Source organism: Lepidochelys olivacea, assembly GCF_965140295.1.
Source record: "Lepidochelys olivacea isolate rLepOli2 genome assembly, chromosome: 2".
Lineage (NCBI taxonomy): Eukaryota > Metazoa > Chordata > Testudines > Cheloniidae > Lepidochelys > Lepidochelys olivacea.
Genome location: NC_140412.1, coordinates 168209485 through 168231400, shown reverse-complemented (window position 1 = coordinate 168231400; position 21916 = coordinate 168209485). Strand labels below are relative to the sequence as shown.

The window sequence follows — 21916 nt, the reverse complement described above, 5'->3', positions numbered from 1 at the left end:
GATGTGTACTGCCCCCATCCACTTCAGAAAGGCATTTTCAGGGTTGCTATAAGCACATATTTTACATGGGGGCCTTCTGAAGCCTTTGAACTGGGCTGCCTGGATACGAGGCCTGAGAACCCGTGTAGGACTTTCTCCAAACATCTGTTCCATGATTCACAGGAGGGAAGGGAGCAGCTAAAGAGACATAAAAGTGTGGCATGGGAGGAAATAGGTAACATGTCCAGACTGCTGTGTGTTTGTGGGAGCAGTTAGAGGAACAGTAGCTGGAGGTTTCCTGTTAAACCCGACAAGGGGGAAGCTGTGATATGCCTCAGCTATGGCTGAGGTGGAAGAATAGAGATCCTGATTCCTTAGGGGACTCAAGTCTCATGGCGTTCTCAGGGTGAGATTTTCAAAAGCACCCAAGTCCCATTGTGTCAATGATGTGTTTAAAAAATTGTACCTTCAGTCACCACAAAGCAGCTTGTACTCCATGCTATTCAGCAATGGAGCATGACCAGACAGGGGCGCCTACAGCTGCAAAATTGGAAGCAATGTCTGAAAAAGCTCTGGTTGTGGACTCTGAAACCTAAAGAGGACAATACCTGTTAATAATGTTAACTGTTTCTCTGCTGATCATATTAGCAGAACAAAGCATCTAATGTGTATATCCCACAGCCCCAAGATACCTTCCACTCCTCCCCAGATGCCAAAAACACCAACTAACCGCTACCCAGCTGACAAACCCTCCAGCTTATCCCCTGACAACTTCTATGACTATGTCTACACCTACAGCGGCATGTAGAGTACCGGCACTGCATATGTAGCTACACAGCACAGTGAAAGGCTCAGTTAGTGGGGAAGGCAGTGGGGAAAGCCTTTCCTGGAGCCTTTCCCTGCAGCGTCCCCATTGCTGGAGCCTTTCCCCATTGCATCTCCCTGCTAGAGCCTTTCATTGCTGGGGGGGGGGGGGAGGGAGGAGGAGGAGGGGGAAGTCTCTGGCAGCAGGGAGGCAGCAGGACACTGCACTGCTTAAAAACAGCAGTGTAGACATGGGAGGCAGTGCTTGGGTATTAGAGAGCAGTGTAGTGTATACATTGTGGGGGTTAAAGCATGGGTGCTTTCTCTACTCACCTGTGTCTCACCATCTATTCTGCAGTCCCCTCTGTGTTGTCAGTCCAAAAATTGGCAACATGTTAAAAACAAGCATAAGAAAAACTGAAATTAAGACTGAGTCAATAACGCAAGGGCTGCTGTGCTGACTGGATTACTCATTTTCATATTTAATTCATTAAACACCCTCCAGTTTTGAATGTGGAATGAAACTGCTTCAGAAACTGCTGTAGAAGTTTTAGTCTGCTGCAGAAGTCAGGGATACTTGTCTCAGAATAAAGTTTAGCTCTCCACAGGCCTATCTATAGGTTAGGATAGACAAAACATGTGTGAGAAGCTACCAGAATGCATGCGTGCACATGCACGCATATAAAAAGGGCATGGCCACAATTTTCAAAAGTAACTGGTGATTTTTGGTGTTCATTTTTGGATGCTGAACTTGAGATACCTTAAAAGGGCCTGCTTTTCAGAGAATGAGTGCTCAGCACTTTTGGAAAATCAGGACCTGTAAAAGGGTCTCAAGAATGAGCACCCAGAGATGGAGGCACCCAAAATCATGAATCACTTTTTAAAATGTTTTCTTCTAGGGGTAGGTGAGCAAATAAAAAGCAATTTATTAGGCTTGAACAAAGGAGCGAAAGCTGAAGTTAGACAAATTCAGACTAGAAATAAGGTGCACATTTTTAACAGAGATGGTAATTAACCACTGGAACAACTTACCTAGGGCTGTAGTAGATTTTCAATCACTTGAAGCCTCTAAATCAAGACTGAATGGCTTTCTAGAAGATACTATGGCTCAACCAGAAATTATGGTCTTGATGCAGGACTTACTGGGTGGAATTCTGTGGCCTGTGTTATGGAGAAGGACAGACCACATCATAAATGGTCCCTTTTGGCCTTAAAATCTATGAAGCTACTAAATATGGGGTGGTATTTATGAGGGCCAGTTTATCAAATGGATTCTGTTTTGGGGATTTCTTGGAGGTAATTGTTTACTGCTGCCAGCAGAAAGTGGTCTGTGGTGCCTTAGTTAACCTCTCTTGTGTGTAGATAAAAATCATTAGAATTTAAGATGCTGGCACTCTGAAAATAATGATTGTTTTGTTAATTATTGTATAAAATAAGTGTGTGATCTCGGCTACCTTTCTAGAGATTATTAAAAGTAAAACTGGCTGCATAATTAGAGTGGTCACTACTGAGCGCACGGCTATCCTTCTTGTCCATTCCCCAGCCTGAAAGTACTGCTGATGTTTTTCTGTTTCTAAATCAGGACTGAGTTTCAGTGGGTTACACACTAGTCTTTGACATCTAGAACCCTGAATTCAGAACCTTATTTAGGGCCCGCTCCAGCTTCCTTTGAAGTAGACATAATCCTTTTCATTAACTTCAGTGGGAGTTGGATTGAGGCCTTAGCTCAAAAGTGAGAATGAATGTTTTGTCTCCTCCGATTCTCCTATTCTGTATCATAAAACCACTGCACTATTTGGTCTAATTCAGTGTGACTGTCTGTCATAGCTCAAGAGAAGTTCAGGAATTGATTAGCTGGAAAGTTGCAAGTCATGACTCACGTGCATTTGAAGCGCAGAACAGGGAAGCTTGCACTAACATTGCCCACACTAGGTCTGATCCGACTTTAATTGAGTTACTCTTAATTGACATTGGCATCAGTGAAAGGGGAATACCATTCACTGTGCTTGGCCTAGCCAATGCTATCTGTCTTTCACTTCCCATGCACACTATTGGGTAGGTGTTCAGCACTACAGGGAAGACCTCAGTTGAGCTACACCACTTTATACCAGCTGCAAAGAGACTTGATTCTGATCTCACTTGTACCAGTGTAAATCAGGAGTTGGTGTCAGTGGAGTCAAACTGGTGTCTGTGAAATCAGAATCAGGCTCAAAAAGCTCAAATTATAAATTGTCACTTCAAATCATCAGCTTGGTCAATTTGACAGTAAACTCCTTTCCCGCTGGTGTCTGGTATGACACCTGAGTGACAGCTGTTTTCTTTGAGCACCAGCTTTTTCCTATAGGTGCTGTACTCTCCAATGCACGAGTGTCTTATCGCATACCTGATGTGTGAGGCAGCAGTGAACCTGTTAACAGAAATGTGAGGTCCATGGTGCCAAACAAAGTTTCTTATGGCCTGGAAAAAAAGGAACAAAATTCAGTGCTAAGACAGCACTGTACTAGCTAAATCAACAAAAAATACATCGCACATTGACATTACTTAACAGCACAGCTCAGTAAAAGTGGCCAACAAATTCTAAAAGCATACCTCTAAAAGCATACCTTTAGTGCTAACAGATGGAAGGAAAATTTAGAATAGGCCCAAATCTCAAAGCTATTTTTTGTCAATCACAGCTTAGGTCATAACAGTTCATCTCACCTAAAGTGGTTACTGACCTGCAAGTGCCCCTGCCTTTTTGTTACAACTCAGTGTAATGTCCCCTGCAGTTCAAGAACCCCCTTTGATGTGGACATAGCGGTGAAATGAGGATAGACACATGGGTGGATTTTAAGTGGCAAGCTGCAAGTTTTATTAAACTTAAACCCAGGGGAGAAGCGCTCCCTGCCCATCACCCGTATTACCCTATAGCAGGTACTTAAGTGGTTCCAATGTGGGGTTTATAGGGCTCCTACCATATAATCCATAACTTGGGGTGGGCTGTCCTCAGCCTACCCCCCAGGACTGTCCTTGTTCTGAGTCCTACCACCACCACCCCCCGCAAGGGGGAAAGAAGGTATAGAAGGGTGAGGACCTCAGCCCATGAGGTCCACAAGGTATCACCCTATTCTATGAAATGAAGGCCCATCACCATAATTCAATGTCTTTTATCTGATTCTCACACTGGAAGCTGGCTGCAAGTTGTGGTGAATTACCACCTCAGCTAGGTACCAAGCACATTCCTACTTAACCCACAGTGGCTTGAAGGTGCTGCAAGAAAGGTGAAAAACTCCCCAGTCCTCTGCCAGTTGGCCCATTGAAGAAAAAATTCCCTTCTGCCCCCTAAACAGGAGATCGGTTAGACACACAGCATCTTTCAGACCGGGTTCCCATTCCTAGTTCAGGTGGGTTGGGTGGGGATGCTGGAACAGAGCCAAAAGAGGCACCACATGTTCCAGCTCCAGGTGAATCCTGGGAGCTGAGGAATAATGACACTCAACACGACTCCCCCTCAACTGCCAATGGGTGCCAGAGACTGCCAGAGAGTGGAGGAGCTACTGGGCATCCCTGAGCAAGTGTCTCCCTCCTTCACTGCTGGGACTGTCCCCTTTCACCACTGGCCTCATTAAGTTCCCCCAGCCGTTGAGGCAGGTGGGTGGCATTTCTGAACTTCTGTCTTTTTTTAAATTGATTGTGAGTCACTGGGGGTTACACGAGTTCTCACAATCTCCGCTGTATCAGCTGTTATCTTTAACTCCCACAAATTCTGGGTTTGTCTTCGCATTGTGTTCTGAGGTATCTCAGACCTTAGGAAAGCTGCAACAGCCAACATTTGGTTAGAGCTGTTGGATGCAGCACAGAAGAGAAAATTACTTCAGAGACTTCCTCCCACCCAGTCCCAATAATAGTTGGGATCTGACTGTGTCCAGGGGAAGGAAGAAGGATTTGTTTTTTCCCTTGGATGAGGATAGAGAAGTTGAGGATGTGGAAAAGGGGATGGGAAAGTCAGATAAAAAAAGAGACTTTAAAAGGTTGGGATAAATGTAGGCTAAGTAAGATGTTTCCAATTTGGTCCAAACCTGTTAGCCCTTTGAGGTTCTCCCATCACTGTTCGGAACACCCAATTACTTTTAGCACATACTGGACATTTTCCTTGTCCATAATACCAGATATACGATCCCCACGCTAGCAACAGATTGGCTGCAATACACAAGGGGGAAGGAATCATTTTGTAAAGAGACTTGCTTCAAGGGCTATCTCCATCAGTGAGATCCAAAAAGCTGACACAAGTTTTCAGTGTAATAGTTTTAGGTGTCCTTCCCAAAGATTTAGATCTCATCACAACAGTTGGCTGCTATTGGCTCTAACATCTGAGAAGAAAACGCATCAAAAGAGTCAGACAAAAGTGTCTAACAAGGCAAAGGGATACTGTCATGACTAAGGGCCTGTCTACGCTGCAAAAACACACTAAACCCATAGCAGCAAGTCTCAGAGCCTGGGTCAACTGAGTCAGGCTCTGAGATGCATCCCCCTTGGCTGAGTACATCTCCAGCCTGAGCAGGAACTTTCCGCATGGCTATTTTCAGCACTGTAGCACAAACCCAAATCAGTTGACCCGGGATCTGAGATTTGCTACTGTGGGTTGGATTTTTTTTCACTGTAGACAAATCCTCATAGGCCTGAAACTTAACCTAACTCAGAATTATTTTCCCAATTGATCTAACCCTAGGAAAGAGGGAGGAAAAAAATCTATCGTTTCCATAAAATGAGGCCTGGAACATTATAAAAAGTCAATTTCTCTTTTCAGTGATCTGTCTACAAGAGATGGGGTGGCAAGATTCTTGTCTATTTCAAGGTTTGACCTATTCTCAAGAGCAGAACACACAGGCAGCGCAGAGGGATGATGGGATTTGTACAGACACACCCACAAACCAAAACACAGCTAGTAGATCTCATTTTAGGCCTACCAACCTTTAAGACCTCAGCGGTCTCTTAACATACAGTACAATGTGTCACCATGACAGCGGAAGAATCCCTGGTAATAGTTCTATGCCGTGCTGCTGTTCTGCCACCAGAGGAGGAAAAGGAGTCTGCTTCATAGTGAGGTTATATCACTTTAAATATGCAAACTAGTACTGAAACAGATCAGTTGCATTTAGGAGCTGATGTAAATCTGCATCCTTCCATAGAAGTCACTCGAGACATGTAAATTGTTCATCGAGTTTGAGCATTGAAAAATTTTACCTTCTTTTTGCAGGGGGTAATTAATACAGTGTCTTTAATTAATACATCTCTTTCCACCTAAACCATATTAGTCTTATAAATGATCATTCTCGATGTATCCAGCATGTACAGAGATTTCACAGAGGGTTTTTCAGTGGGCTTAAATGCTCTCCCCTAACTACACATCACTTATATATACCTGACCACCAGTCTGTAGCCTTATTCCACTGTCTGGGTTCCTGGATCCCCACCTCATTGTGCCCTTCCTTTGGCTAGGAATCTCTCCAGTGTGGTCTCTTCTGGTAACTCAGCACTGAGCTTTTACACATATAACTACAATGCTTCGTTTATGAACACACCTGTCTCTCCAGCCTGGTAGTTTTCTTTAGGCCCCACTGTTAATTCCTTACCTCAGTGAACCTGCCCTCTTCAAAGACTGGTTCCGCACCAGTCAGCCCTTTTATTGCAATACTAAGTGCTCTCTTTGTGATTGCAAAACTCTCATCTTAAAATTCTCTGGTGTTGCCACACTACAAATCAGAAAGTGGAATCCACACACAGCAAGGCAGTAGATTTTGTTGTTGTTCTTGTTTGTGTTTAAAAACAGCACATCCTAGAGTGCAGATCAACACTGATAAGTTTCCCTGAAGTGTCCTTGGAGGAAGGATTTGAGAGATAGTGGATGTCTCTCCTATCAGGAGAGGTCATTATTGGCGTTAGGTGTGGTCTGCAGCAAAAAGTTAGGTCGACCCACTATGTTGCTCAGTCCAACCCCTTGAGCAATGGAGTTAATTCGACCTAACCCCTGGTGTAGACAGTGCTAGGTCAACAGACGAGTTCTTCTGTCAACCTAGCTAGCACCTGTCAGGCAGGTGGATTACGTCCACTCGCAGGAGAATCCCTCCTTTCAGCATCGATAGTGTGTACACTGAAGTGCTACGGCTGCTGTGTTGCGGTAGCATTTCAAGTTTAGACAAGCTCTTAAATTATGATATGTATCAAGTTGTGCTTCTTTTGGAAAACTGTTGGTACAACAAAGCCAGGAAGTTCTGTATCTATAAATTCTTTGCCGAAAGCAGCTTCTCATCAGCGCACCCCCTTAACCGTATGCATACACACAGATGCGCCTATGTCCACTGTGAATATTTTCATATCTGACAATGATTTCATATAACCTTTATTATATATTGTGACTTCCATTATTTAAAAATTCCCCCCAAATGCCCTGGTGTTATTTTCTTATTCTTTAATGTGCCTGCAAAATAAATTCAGGTAGAAACAGAGGAGGCAAGGCACTGCATTTGTGCAACCGTGTGCCCCTGGGTGGGTCACTGTTAGGGAGAATCAAACCTGGAGTTCCTGTACTAAAAGCATGAGCCTTTGCTACCAGTCTTAGGGCATGTCTTTTGTACAAAATTAAGTTGATTTAAGTTAAGTTGACACATAGCCACCACAGTAATTAAAGCGGTGGTTCATGCCCACACTAAGCTCCTTCTGTCAGCAATGCACATCCTCACCTGGAGCACTTCCATCCACTGAAGTGGGGCATTGTGAGCCACTATTAACTGGAGCCCAGCCGCTGCCCTGAACCTGACAGCGGTATGTATGGGGCTGTATGTGTGGGGCTCACAGCTGCCCCACCCCAATTGTCAGCACCGGGGCGGGGGAGGGCAGTTTTGAGCCTGTCATCTGGGGCTGACAGCCAACACGCCGATCGAAAGTTACACAGTGTCTACTACACTGACACTAGTACTGTGCCTCGTGTGGAGGTATTGTGTCGGCATAGCGGGCCACTTACTTGAATGCAGAAGCAGCATTCTAGCATAGACGCGGGCACAATTAGGTCCATGTAAGCTGCCTAACATCAGCCTAACTCTGTAGTGTAGACCAGTGGTTCTCAGACACGGGTATGTGTTGGGGACACCAGGGCATCCATCAGCTCATCTAGATACTTGCCTAGTTTTTACATAAAAAGCATTAGTAAAGTCAGTACAAACTAAAGCTTCATACAGACAATGACTGCTTATACTGCTGCATATACTCTACACTGAAATGTAAGTACAATATTTATAGTCCAATTGATTTATTTTATAATTAGATGCCAAAAATGAGAAAGTAAGCAATTTTTCAGTAGTAGTATCTTGTGACCCTTTTGTATTTTGATGTCTGATTATATAAGCAAGTAGTACTTAAGTGAGGTGAAAGTTGGGAGTACGCAAGACAAATCAGACTCCTGAAAAGGGTACCGTAGTTTAGAAAGGTTGAGAGCCACCGGTGTAGACCAAGCCTTAGAAAGCTCACCTTGAATGGTCTCTTAGAATGTGTGCTAACTACTTATGCTAAACCATCTGTTCAATCTTGTGTTTAGCTGTGACACTCTGAGTACCTTTCCCAGACTTGAAGAAGAGCTCTGTGTAAGCTCGAAAGCTTGTCTGTCTCACCAGCAGAAGTTGGTCCAATAAAGATGATATATCATCCACCTTGTCTCTTACAAATCTCAGGTTGTTAGCACCTATAAGTGGCACTTGGCACTTGATCAATGTCTCTGTCTGATAAAACTTTTCTTCCTTCCACAATGCATAATTTTATTGATACTTCAGGTGAACACCAAACAGGCAGCTAGTTAACAGAGATGGGCCAGATAAACTGCTTGGATTCAAACACCGTTCTAGTTTAGATCAGGCCCATTGAACTGATTATAAAGCCCTCTAGAACCTAACTAGTTAGGCACTGCTTCAGCAAGGTACTTCACATGCTGAAAGCTGGATGCATGTTTAATAGATTTAAATAGGAATACTCACATGCCTAAGTACCTTTTTGAATTGGGACCTTAGATCTGATCATTGTTCTACGTCCAAAATAGTTTCCCACTCCCTAGCCCCCATCTGCTTTTGTTGGACTTTACCAGATCACCTGCATTGCTGCAACAGAATTCTTTGGTGCTTTCTCTTCTTGGTGTGGTGGGGATTTCTTGGATAATCGGACGTTAATAGGAGGCTGTGCATAAATCCCCACAGGCCTGGAGAAATAGCAACCCCTTTTGTGGACATACAGAAAGGAGTGGCTTTTTATGTCCACTCACTTGCATTCACTGTGCACTGACTTGCGTGTTGTACTTACAGTTCCACAAGAAAATGCCAATCTGTTTGCATGACACAATAAGCAAAGGGCAACTTTATTCCTTCAGTAAGAGAATGTGGAAGCAGGGGTATTTTGCTCATCAACTGTCATACTGATGTGCTGCTTCTGTGAACTCTAGCTCAGGTTTTGCATTTGCAGTGGAAGGAAATGGCAGCCTCAGATCACCAGATGGGTGGAGCTCACCAGAGTGGTTGTCCTGTGGGAGATAGCTTATCTGAAGGCTCCTGTGTGTCTGGAATCATGTATATTTGAGTAAAAGCCAAAATTGGGGTAGGGAACAAGTTGATTCCAAAGGCTGATTGTCTAGGAACCTTGAGTAGAGGGAGTGGTTGAGTTTACTTCAGAAGGATGCATCAGGAATCCTCCTTATCCCACATGCCCAGTTTGCTGCAGTTGCAGGGGGCCTCAAGGCACTGGTGGATCTTAGTGATAACCCTTCTTCTTTTTTTCCTTTTTCCTTTTAAAATCCATCTGAGAAGTGGATGATTCTGAGCAGCTGCCCAATTATTATGAAGTACCTGCAGTTTCATCCACAGTCTCTTCTTTGCCATTTTGGAATTTGTGTTACAGTAAATGACTCACAAACAAGTGGTTGTGAAGGGAAGTCGGCCTATTCTGTCACTAGGTTTACTCATCTGTTTCAGGAGTTAGCTTATATTTGTCTTACTGGTTCTGCTGTTCCTTGGCACACTGAATTCTTTTAACAGGTTGAATCCTTTTCTGATGAAAGTGCTGTACTGGAATTTGTTCAGGTTGGTTTGTAGCCAGGTCGTTTAGGGGGTTGGGAAGCTTTTTAAAAAATAGTTTTTATCCATGTGAATAGTGTATTTCAAGGTCCAAATGTTTAGTCAACCTTAAATGGCATCTAGTTTTTTTTATTATTATTATTTCACACATGCAGTGCTTAATTTGTGCCAGAACTTGCCAAGACTGAGCCCCGGCACCTCTAGGCCTGGAAGTTCATAGCCCTGGCACCTCTGGGCTTGCTGCATCAGTTATGAAAGTAAAAAAATTGCTTGAGCCCTGGCACCTTGTTCATTAAAAATTAAGCACTTCACACATGTAAGTATCACATATGCATGTGCCAGTTGGTACTTGGTACATGCAAGTGCAATAACTGCACGTGTAAAATCACAGGCTACTTTTAAAACAATTTGGCCTCATCTCCTTTTTTCTGGAATTCAAGAATCAGTCAGTTTGGGATAAGTCTAGCAAGGCCATATTGTGTCCCTTGAACTGGTTACCTGGACCAACCCCATAAAAAAAAATGATCCAGATAAGGAAACTCACACATTTCTTTACTTTCTCCTTCAAGTGAATGACTGAAGCTATTATTACTTATTGTTATTAACCTCATTATTATCGTTATTAACTTCTGCCCAGACCTTTTAAAAGACATTTCAGAGCTCCATGGAGAAAGCTTTAAAAAGGCATGGGGGGGGAGGGGTTGGGAAAGAGTTATTAATAAAAAAGTCAAACTAGAGAATAAACTTCATTCATTATTTTACAAGCCAGCCCATGAATTTTGCGTCTTTGAAAATCATTCTGTGGATAAACGCCTCGCCTGTATGTCTTGTATTTCTGTGAATTGTTTCCTCCCTTTGGTCTGTTATACTAAGGATATTTCGGAGGCATTCATAAACCCAGCTGCTTCTTCCTCACCGGTAGCACTGCTCCTCTTTGTGACAGCAAAATTGTTTCCACAGCAACTCGTTGTGATGTCACAGACTAAGTTACTGTGACTTCAGCTGGATAATTAGCATCACAATCTGAGTCAAAACCCCTCCCCACTTTAAAAAACAAAACAAAAACCCCACCACCTCTGATTTTATTTGAAAATCTTTGTAAAATAAAATAATGTGAATTACTGAAAGTATTATATTTAGGCAGACTTTTACCAGGGTGAATGAGAGCAAAGTCTCGCTCCATGTGTTGTCTCAAAGCTTGGATTGATTTTCTTGTTCATTTTTTAAATAATAAATAATAATCTGTTCCTGTCTTCTTCAGCAGTATTGTCTGTAATTTCCTAGCAAGGATGGTATTATAGATATTATTCTCTTCAGCACAACATTTTAAATCCAGTATTCAAATCAATTTGCTCCTGTTGTAGCTTTATCCATCTTCTGCTTGCACAGTTATAGTATCCTTCATGCAAAAATCTTGCTGTATTTTAAATCTGTCATTAAAACATCAATTGATAGCAGCAGAATACTTCCAACTTCCCTTAAAATATCAAATTAAAACAAAATTTGCACACACAAAAAATAACCCAAACACTCAAAAGGACCTTTCCTTTGCTATTGACTTCTAGGACGCTGCGAGGTGGGAGGGTCTTAGAATCTGGGCTGTAGCCTGAGCCCAAACATCTGCACCACTGTTAAACAATGCCTGATCCTGAGCTCCGCGAGCTTGAGTCAGTTGGCACAGGCCAGCCGTGGGGTTTTAATTGCAGTGTACAAATACCCTTAAGTATCACAAAATGAAGATTCCCTAGTGGGAGTTTCAAAAGTGCCTAAGCAAGGTAAACCCTTAAGTCCTATTGAAATCAGTGTGACTTGGGCACCTAATTTGCTTAGGTGCTTTTGAGTATCTCACGAGGCATCTCTTTGCATCTTTAGGCACTTAAATACCATTGCAAATCTAGCCCTGCCGTCATAAACTCCTTGGAAAATCCCAGCTGAAGAGAATAAGGGTAACATTTTCAAAAGCACTTAAGTGATTTAGGAGGTTTAGCCCTGGTCTACACTAGGACTTTAGGTTGAATTTAGCAGCATTAAATCGATGTAAACCTGCACCCGTCCACACGATGAAGCCCTTTATTTCGACTTAAAGGGCTCTTAAAATCGATTTCCTTACTCCACCCCGACAAGTGGATTAGCGCTTAAATCGGCCTTGCCGGTCAAATTTGGGGTACTGTGGACACAATTCGACGGTATTGGCCTCTGGGAGCTATCCCAGAGTGCTCCATTGTGACTGCTCTGGACAGCACTCTCAACTCAGATGCACGATTGTTTGCCGTTGCTCTGACGTAGGGAGGGGCGACTGACGACACGGCTTACAAGGTTGGCTTACAGGGAGTTAAAATAAAAAAAGGGGGTGGCTTTACATCAAGGAGTATTTCAGGCAGGACTTCACGGAGGATTCCAATAAGAAATGGTGCACCTAATTTATTGTTCTTATTAGAACAAGGAGGTTAGTCTGGCCTCTGATTGATACATGGCTAGATTTACTTTGCTGCACCTTCTCTGTGAGTGATTGCAGTGTGACCTAGAGGAATGAGTCCCCTAGACGGGGGGAGGGAGGGTTTGCAAATGAGTACAGAACAAATCTGGTCTATTTCTTGTTTTGATCCACTCCATCTATCTTTTACATCTTTGGCTGGCAGCAGACAGTGCAGAAGGACTGCATGCCATCCACATCTCATGGCTGCTTGGCAGAAGATAGTACAATAGGATTGCTAGCCATCCTCATCTCTTGCCTGCCCGGCAGAAGATGATGCAATAGGACTGCTAGCAATCCATATCACCTGCCTGCTCACCATGAGATGGTTCAATAGGACTGACTGCAGGACTAAAGAGAATGACCTGATCAAGTCACTCCAAATTTAGTCCCTGAGCCCATGTCTGCCCAGGCGCTCCTGATCGACTTCACAGAGGCGACCAGGAGCACCTCGGACATGACGATGACGGCTACCAGTCCTATTGCACAGTCTGCTGCCACAAGGCAATGGGTTGCTGCTGTTGTGTAGTAATGCAGTACCACGTCTGCCAGCACCCAGAAGACATACGGTGACAGTGAGCTGAGTGGGCTCCATGCTTGCCGTGGTATGGCATCTGCACAGGTAACTCAGGAAAAAAGGCGTGAAACGATTGTCTGCTGCTGCTTTCACAGAGGGAGGGAGGGAAGGGGGCCTGACGATATGTACCCAGAACCACCCGCGACAAAGTTTTAGCCCCATCAGGCATTGGGATCTCAACCCAGAATTCCAATGGGCAGCGGAGACGGCGGGAGCTGTGGGATAGCTACCCACAGTGCAATACTCCGGAAGTCAACGCTTGTCTTGGTACTGTGGAAGCACTCCGCCGAGTTAATGCACTCAATGCACTTAGAGCATTTTCTGTGGGCTCACACACACTCGAATATATAAAACCGATTTCTAAAAAAACGATTTCTATAAATTCGACCTAATTTCGTAGTGCAGACATACTCTTAGTCCCATTTTCAAAAGTGACAAATACTTAGGGCCAGATTTTCAAATCTATTTAGGCACTTAAAGATGCAGATAGGTGCCTAATTCCCATTGAATAATTCCCACCTTACTCTCCTAAATAGTTTTGAAAGAATGGCCCATAAGACCCTTTGACTTTCAATGAGTCTTAGGCTCCTAGATCCCTAAGTCACATGGGGCTCTTGAAAATTTTGCCTTGTGTCTTTAGGCTAGAGTCAAGCCATTCTAAGAACTGATGCACAGACACCCAGGGAGAGGATAGCATATAAAAAGGCAGTTCCTTCTCCCAGCAAAAAAATGTAGCTTTCTTTATATGTGGATTGCATAAAGGGATTTCAGAGCTAGACTAGAAACTATAATCCAGCATGTAAAACAGACATTTACTGGATCGAGACAGTCATAGTATGTAAACAGCAGGATTTACTGTTTCACCAGAAGTTAGTTAAGTTCTCTGACAAATGGCCTGTTGATCTTGCCTGACTATATTTCAGCAGAGGCTTTTCATTGCTCAGTGAGAACTCTTTTTGCCTCAGATTTCCACCTATTAAATTATACTGCATCCCATGAATAGTGAGTCAAGATTTCTAAGTCGATTCCTTACAACAAGCAGCTTGCACAGTAAGGATGCTTCAAACTGAGGCACTGTGTCTGCTCGGATTCTGCAGCTTCATGGCTTGTGGCTTGAGAGGGGGAAAAGGAGGAGAGAAGAAAACAAAAGAGGAGAGTGTGGGTGTTTCCTTTCCCTTCCTGTGACAAAGTTCCGAACACCCGACTCAACTGCCAAATCCTCTATCAGCTATTAAGAGCCTCCTGTTTCCCAAGCAACCCATTGTGGTCTCTCTCCCCCTTCTTCCCAGATGTCAAATCTTCATTCATGACAAACCCCCTCATTTCTCACTCCATGTTGTCCAGCTCCTCCCAGGGGATCATGGGGCACCTAAATACCTTTGAGGATCAGGTCCCAAATCCTTTTCTCAAAGGGCCAAAAATAACCCAACCTCTCCACCAGCCACCCCTTCACCATAACAGTATGAAACAGTCTCTGTGTAGCAAAAGCCCTGATTTCCTCCTCCAAACCAACAAGAATCCTGAACAGCATTCTGTACACACACAGAGAGAAACACAAATCTGACCTCTATCATCTGAAAATCCCTCTGTCTTCCCTTAATACTTGCTATGCTGTAGTTAGATTTTGCTCGTACCAAGTCCCCTGTGCACTGTGCAGAAAGCTGGGCCTGTAACTTCTGCCACTAGCTTCTTAGATTTCTGCAGCACTCTTGTGCAGCAGACTGGAAATCTTGCAGCAGCATCATTTCAGTTTAAAAATTGAGGTTTTGTTGAAACACATGTGAAAAGTAATAGAATAATCATTACATTAGCCCTGCTCATATACTTTGATATTAAACTCAATTTGCTGTCTGTCCTTATATCTGCAGTTTCCAACGTGCTGCAGGTTGATATTACATACCAGTATTGTGGAAATAGTCGGGGGTAGGAAGATGAAGGATTTGGTATGTGGCTAGGAGACAGAGGTGCTTTGGACCCGTGAGGAACCATGTGAGGAAGCTGGGGATTGTGGGAGATGTACATTGGATAGATGGTTCTCTTAATATCATGGTCTCTTAAAATCTGCAAGATCCTCTTTTACCTTTCAGTTGCCTTTCCTGCAATTGTCTTTTGGCATTTATCACATCATTCTTGGGGGACTTGGTAGTTCAGTCACATTGGTGCAATATATGCATTCATCACAGTGAAAGTGGATTCTGATTTAACCTCTTATGTATCTGGAGCCTAATTCACCACCACATTAGTCCAGAGTTTTGCTGGTGTAATTCAGTGGCATTACATTAGAGTAAAAATGAAGTATCACTGTGTTGAATCAGGCCCAACCTGTATAGGAGCTTAAAAGGTCATCTCTAACCAAATTTAAGCATATTAATTAAAAGAATAATGGTTTGACTGGGTTAGAAGGGCTAGGTTTTCATAATAATAATATATCATATAGTGTGCCTGGGTTAGGTTATCTGTACAATACTGGGCAATTCATATTTTGTTGTCTGGAAAACATAAAGCATCAAATATTTATTGTTGCATCAATAAATCTGAAATACAAATCCTGCTCCCTGCTCAGATGATGTGACATCACAAGATGATGTGACACTAGAAATACCTCTATAGAAGGGAAGGAGACCATACAAGGCTCATCTTCCAACTGAAACAGAAAATGTTGATATTTAATCCAATCCAAGTATAAAGCTTCAGACAAAACTTTAAAACTGACACCATGCCATTGATCACAATTAAAAATATCTGCTTTAATACGTTTAAACTAATTTCCTTTCCGCATCCCCTCATGTTAAACACTCTCCCTTTCCACTCGTTTTCTTCCCTATTCCTGCTCTAACACATGCAGGCTCCTGTTGAGTACATTGATACGCTATACCTCCATGGCTATTTTCAGTAATTAAAGTACTCTGAAAAGTTACTCTGTAAAAATGTGCTCCATTTATTCGTGCAGAGATCTATTTTCCTAACAGCCAGACCTGTAAATTCCCTCAGAGACAAGCTTGGCTCTTTCCTTCTCTCACATCTTCCCCAGTAATAAAAGTTCTGCAATTTGTTCGTCTCTAAGGTGCCACAAGTCCTCCTTTTCTTTTTGCAAATACAGACTAACACGGCTGCTACTCTGAAACCAGGACTACCTGTGCAACTCTATTATAATAAATGGGGCTGCATAGGTGCAGTTGATTGGAATTAGGCCTTGTCTTTGCTGGATTTTTTAGCCACCAGTGTAGCTAAACCAAAGCAGGTGCACCACTGCAAAAGCCGTAGTAGAAGCATTGCCTTGGTTTGTACTATTTGCCATGGTGCAGCTCACCTCAGGTTGCCGCAAGTCAGTACAGTATGTCTGCACTAGGTTTATGCATCAGTGCAACTACGCTACACTGTTTAGCTACACTGGTGGTGAAAAACCCGTGTAGACAAGGCCTCAATAAAAACAAAATCATGTTGGTGATGTGCAAGAACTTGGGGAACTCTGTGGAAAACCAGCATTTTTCAAAGGGAAATGACTGCGCATGTACATGAGGATTCTTCTAGCGATCATTCTGCTGTCCTTCCTTTATATTGTGTTTTTTCTGTGCTATGTCTGTGGTGATAGTTCTGCCTCTCTTTTAGGTAAGCAATGTCTTTTGTAGCAATAATATCATCTTCTTTGACTTTTACTGCTAGCCGTACCACAACCCAGCATTCTGTTTGCCTTCTTTGTTGCAGCTACCTATGGGGCTGAAGGCTTTAGAGATTTTCACGCAATAATTCCCAAATCTTTTTCCTGTAAGTATACAGTGTGCTCTCAATTCACTGATGGGCATGTCCATTTAGCACTTTTATTTTTTCCGTCACTTCAGTGCTCACTAATTTACATTTGTCTGCATTTAATTACATATACTCTTGAAGGACTTAAACGGTCTAGTTCTTTTTGTATCCCCACATTAAGTTTTTCTCTTAGTAGATACAAATGTTTTAAAAGTCACATTTGGCTGGGTCTGCTAATACAGAAAAATTTGTAATTTTTGAAAAATAAGGCTAACTTTGTTCAATAATTTATTTCTACAAGCAAGAGAAAAGGGCGGATGCAAGATTGGCTGAAAACAGTCAAGTGACAAGACAGTACATTTTTGGGGTCACATTTGCAAATGAGTGCTTCCTGACTGCCACTGAGTTTAGAGAAAACTACTGATCACTTCTGATTACCAGTCATGTAGTGTATAAATATGTTGTGTTTTTTAAATTGCTAAGAGGTGAGTGGTATTTTTTTCTGGACTTCTGAATTATTCTCCTCATTAGGAAGAAAGCTGGAGAGGAAATGTGTGCACTTGTCCCAGGCTTAGGTTGCATATGTAATAGAAACGCTTTATCTTAAAAACACATTAAAAATATCTAGAATGACCCTATAGACCTATAAAAGATGCACAGCCCACCAGTGCCAAAACTAAACTCCTTTGTCCTCAACTACTATCCTGTAGCAATACATATATTGGGCCAAATTCTACCATCAATTACATCTGTGCAATCCCACTGGAATCATTTTACTTCAGTGCAATTGTTGGGTGTAACAGAGATCAGAGTTTGGTGAACTGGTTTCATATTTAGAAGAACATCAAGGTCTATTGTCCCTTATTGACCTTGGCTTAATATATGTCATTGTTGCATCATCTTTTACATCTCTTGTCGATATGAAATCATTGTTATTACAATGGAAGAAAATCCTGGCTCTGGATTTGGTGAAAATAGGTATGTGCTCAGCCAATCATTTACATTTTTTCATTGCTTTTATTTTGCTGATAAAAATAAAAGTTTTTGGAAAAAAAACCCTCAATTGTAACAATCATTTTCAATTTAAGAAAAGGCTCGTTTTCAACAACAAATAAAATTAATTAGAAAAATTTTGACCAGCTGTAGTATTGAGGAAAAAGATGAAAAGGTTATTACTCTACATTCAACATAATACAACCCCTGTGCAGGGGTAAAGAGTGAATAATGGAGTTATCATAATTGACTACAGGCCTCTCCCATAGTTGGTTAATTCTCAGAGGTTCAGGTCTTTGCTGTGTACACATAAGATAACAGTCACCTATGCAGCAGCTGCCAAAGGCAGTTATCATACACAAACATTTTACCTGTAGTTTATTCATATTAGCAAGAGAGAAATTAATTTATGTAATTCAAACAGTAGTACCTTTTTTACCCTTATTACCTGAATAATTACACAGTTTCACATGCATTAAAAAAGGGACTTAAGATAAACAGGAAGAAGCAGATTTTCTGATGCAATTCTTTTATAATGCCAACCCATTCTCTCATCCACTCAGCCTGCATGGGGAATACAGTGACTATGTTTTAAGTATGGGACCGCTCCATTCAGCCACCAGTTCCTGTATCGGGTCTAAACTATTCTCCTATTTTCTCCTGCTGACTTGGCCCCCTTCTCACCACTTGTCCTTGGTTCTAGAGACCTTCTCCTGTCACCCAGTAGCATTCAGTCATGCTGTCCCAAGTGCACGAGTCCTACTCCTTTTACTTCAATCACAGTTCCAGTCCCAGAGGCCTCAGCCTCTTCCCTCTCACTCTTTGGTTTCTTCATCTGTGCCTGAATCCTCTTCTTTCCCACTGCCATGCTGTCTCCTTCCATAGTGACAAATAATCAATCAGTATGTAGATTCAAGAACGGTACAACCCTCAATCTCTTCCTATTCACAGAAGAAGAGGTGTCTTGGTAAGGCTATCGAGGATAGAGAGTGGCAAATGTATTTTTTAATGGCATCCATTATCTTTGATGGGTACTCATTTTCACTATTTGGTGTCCAAATAATATGGATTCATAATTACTCTCCTTCCATTTCATTTGGATTGATGATGCAGATATTATAGCTGCAGAAATCTGAAAGCCTTAATCATCTTATGTTTGGTTACTGGTATCCATTGCACATTATTCCATATGTCACAGAACTCACCACGTTGCACATAAAAATGTCTCCATATCACTGGTTTCTGTGCCTAGGTATATTGTACATTCTGTTTAGAAGTTTTCTTCTTTGATTTGATTGTTTCTTTGCCACTATGTTTCTTTTGTAACAAAACTGAGTGGCATCCTGTATTGTTTTTTTCAGCCAGTAATATTAAAATAGAGACTCAGAGTGATGAAGAGAATGGGCGTGCCTGTGAAATGAATGGGGAAGAATGTGCGGAGGATTTACGAATGCTTGATGCCTCTGGAGAGAAAATGAATGGCTCACACAATGGCCCAGGCAGCAAAGCTATGTCAGGAGTTGGAGGCATTCGACTTCCTAACGGAAAGCTAAAATGTGATATCTGTGGGATAATTTGCATCGGTCCCAATGTGCTCATGGTTCACAAAAGAAGCCACACTGGTAAGGCCTGGCATAGTTTTTCCTTTAGGGCCAAGAAATGGCCATATAAATAGGAAAAGACTTATTTTATGAGTGTTGGGAGCATGTTCCCTTTTATATGTCAATGCAGCTTCCTTAAGCATTTGAAACTGTGTTACTGAGCCATTCCATTCTGACTTTGAAATGAAGCAAGATTCCCCCTAAAGTCAATTGATTCCATCCTAGAAAGTCTGAAATTGAAAAGGAACCCATGGTTTAAGGGTTCAGCACTAACATATGCTATCATAAAAGCGGCAAAGAGTCCTGTGGCACCTTATAGACTAACAGACGTATTGGAGCATGTGTCTGTTAGTCTATAAGGTGCCACAGGACTCTTTGCCGCTTTTACAGATCCAGACTAACACGGCTACCCCTCTGATATGCTATCATATAACTCAGTGGTTCTCAACGATGGGTCCGGGGTCCGAGGAAGGCCCCGAGCAGGTTTCAGGGGGTCTGCCAAGCAGGGCCAGCATTAGACTTGCTGGGGCCCTAGGGCAGAAACCCAAAACCCCATCGCATGGGGATGAAGCCGGAGCCTGAGCAATTTAGCTTTGCTATGGTGTAGGCCCTCAGGCAGTTGCCCTGCTTGCTGCACCCTTGCTTTTGTATGCAGAAAACCAGTTGCTGTGGCACAGATGGGCCGTGGAGTTTTTATAGCATGTTGGGGGGAGGGGTCTCAGAAAGAAAAAGGTTGAGAACCCCTGGTATAACTGACATGAGACTTACATAACAGTTTCACTGATTCCATTACACCATCAACAATGGTAAATTATCCTACTTACAAACATCGATTCCAAAGGCATCCCTAAACTAACTTGACATGGTTCATTTTTTTTTTTAAAATGTAGGCAAAATTACAAGAACATTTTCTGAATGGTTTTGCACTGTTAAGTGAACACTGTTCTTCTGTTTCCAACATTGCAAGAAGATCATGCTATTAAAATGATCAGTGCCACAAATTAAGTAAATTACAAGTCTAAGAATCTTTTTTCATAATTTCTAATAAGGTCTGAAAGCAACCAGAATTGATTTCACTGCAGACGCTTTACAAAATAAAAGCCTATTATAATGATCATCAGCGAGAATTGATTCTGAAGGAGTTCCACTAGGACTTCAGAGAGACATGGAATGAAGTTGTTTTTTCATAAATGGTAGCTTTTCATTATCACGATGCTGTAGATCTTCTGCCTGGGTTCTCTTGTTCTAAAGAGCCTCAAAGAGCGTAAGAACTAATGATCATAACGCCTAAAAGTAAAAGTAAAAGTAAAGTAAAAAGTAAAGTCTAAGGGCACGATCCTGCCACTGACTGTGCCTGGGGACAGGTCACCTTGAACTCAGTGCTGCTTGGCACAGGCATGGGGATGAGCTGTATGTAGTCAGTTTCAGGATCAGAGCCTAAAATTGTAGCCCAGTTTCTTGGGTATCAAAGGGATGAATTCAGCCTTGGAGTTTCCAATTGTTGTTACCTTGATAAATTATGCTGCTTAAAAGAAGGGATGTGACAATTTTGCACAAATACTTGAAGAGGGGAAGCAGTTATTAAGAATGATGGAACCAGCAGTACTAGCCTGTGTACTAGTGAAACAAAGTAGCCAATAGAATTGTTTACCAAGAAAATTGTGGAAACAACTTCCCTAGAGTTATTCAGGAGGAGGTTAAATAAAATGCTTGTGGGTTCAAAGTAGAGAACAATAATGCACTAACTGGGGAGCATGCATAAAATGACCCAGAATAACCTTTCCAACTCTAGTGTTTATCATTTTAAATGCAACTGTCCAAGCTACAGTCGTGAACTGTACTCTAGCATAATACTGAATAGAGATGATAAGAAATGGTCATGATGATGTTTAGAAATGTTGTAACACTTACCTATTTCAAAACACTGTGTGATTAAATTAGATACAATATAGCCTTCTCTAAGGGAAAAGCAGATGTTTTGTATCTTTATTGGAAAAGCAATGAAAAATTATTGAAAGTGTGATACTGCAATGTACTTCATAGCGGTAGTAAAGGGTTTGGCGGCTTTTTCTTTTATTGAATGTTAAAGTGTAGTTCTTTAAAAATTGATAAAATGTCCACAAGAGTTCTTTTGACAGACCCATTTGGTTTATGCATATAATGGTATAAAGAAGGTAGTGTTGCATGAATTGAAACAGAATGTTGTGACTTACTATGGAATTTGAAGACAGAAGAACATTCTATTGTTTTGCCAGATAGCTATTTTTATGAACATGTAATATGCAAGTAGCTCTGTTTTTTGGTCAGCCCAAGGCTTCTGACTGTAGTATAAAGCTACTTGCATTATGAAGCTAATTCATCATTTGCTAAAAGTATGATGCAACGGGTAGGTGGTGAGGGAGGGGAGATACTCACTGAAGTTTCTGAAGAGCAGGGGTGTTAATGGAGGTTATACTGATGACAGTGGTATATAAGCCACCTGGGGCATGTCTGGCCAAGGTGAAGTTGTGGACACAGCTTTGCCTATCTCCATATACCAGACAGTGTCCAGCAAGCAGTGCTGGGTGGACTGTATACCATACCTTTCAAAATGGCCTAGCAAGGACTGCCTCTGAGCACACCTCAGTCTCAACTTTCCTGGAAGCATATCTGC

The 21916-nt window shown here is 42.1% G+C and overlaps 1 protein-coding gene across 3 annotated transcripts in view; it reads left to right on the top strand.

Moving 5' to 3' along the window:
• Positions 1-21916, top strand: part of IKZF1 (IKAROS family zinc finger 1) — a 90756-nt gene that overhangs the window by 46809 nt on the left and 22031 nt on the right. The window contains exons 4-5 of one of the 3 annotated variants that reach the window (XM_084622028.1): positions 16628-16687; positions 19024-19284. The exons of 1 other annotated variant lie outside the window; for it this stretch is intronic. In XM_084622028.1, the coding sequence (XP_084478154.1) occupies positions 16628-16687; positions 19024-19284 (321 nt within the window). The remainder of the gene's footprint in view (positions 1-16627; positions 16688-19023; positions 19285-21916) is intronic. One more of the 3 variants, XM_084622027.1, reaches the window with a different exon arrangement.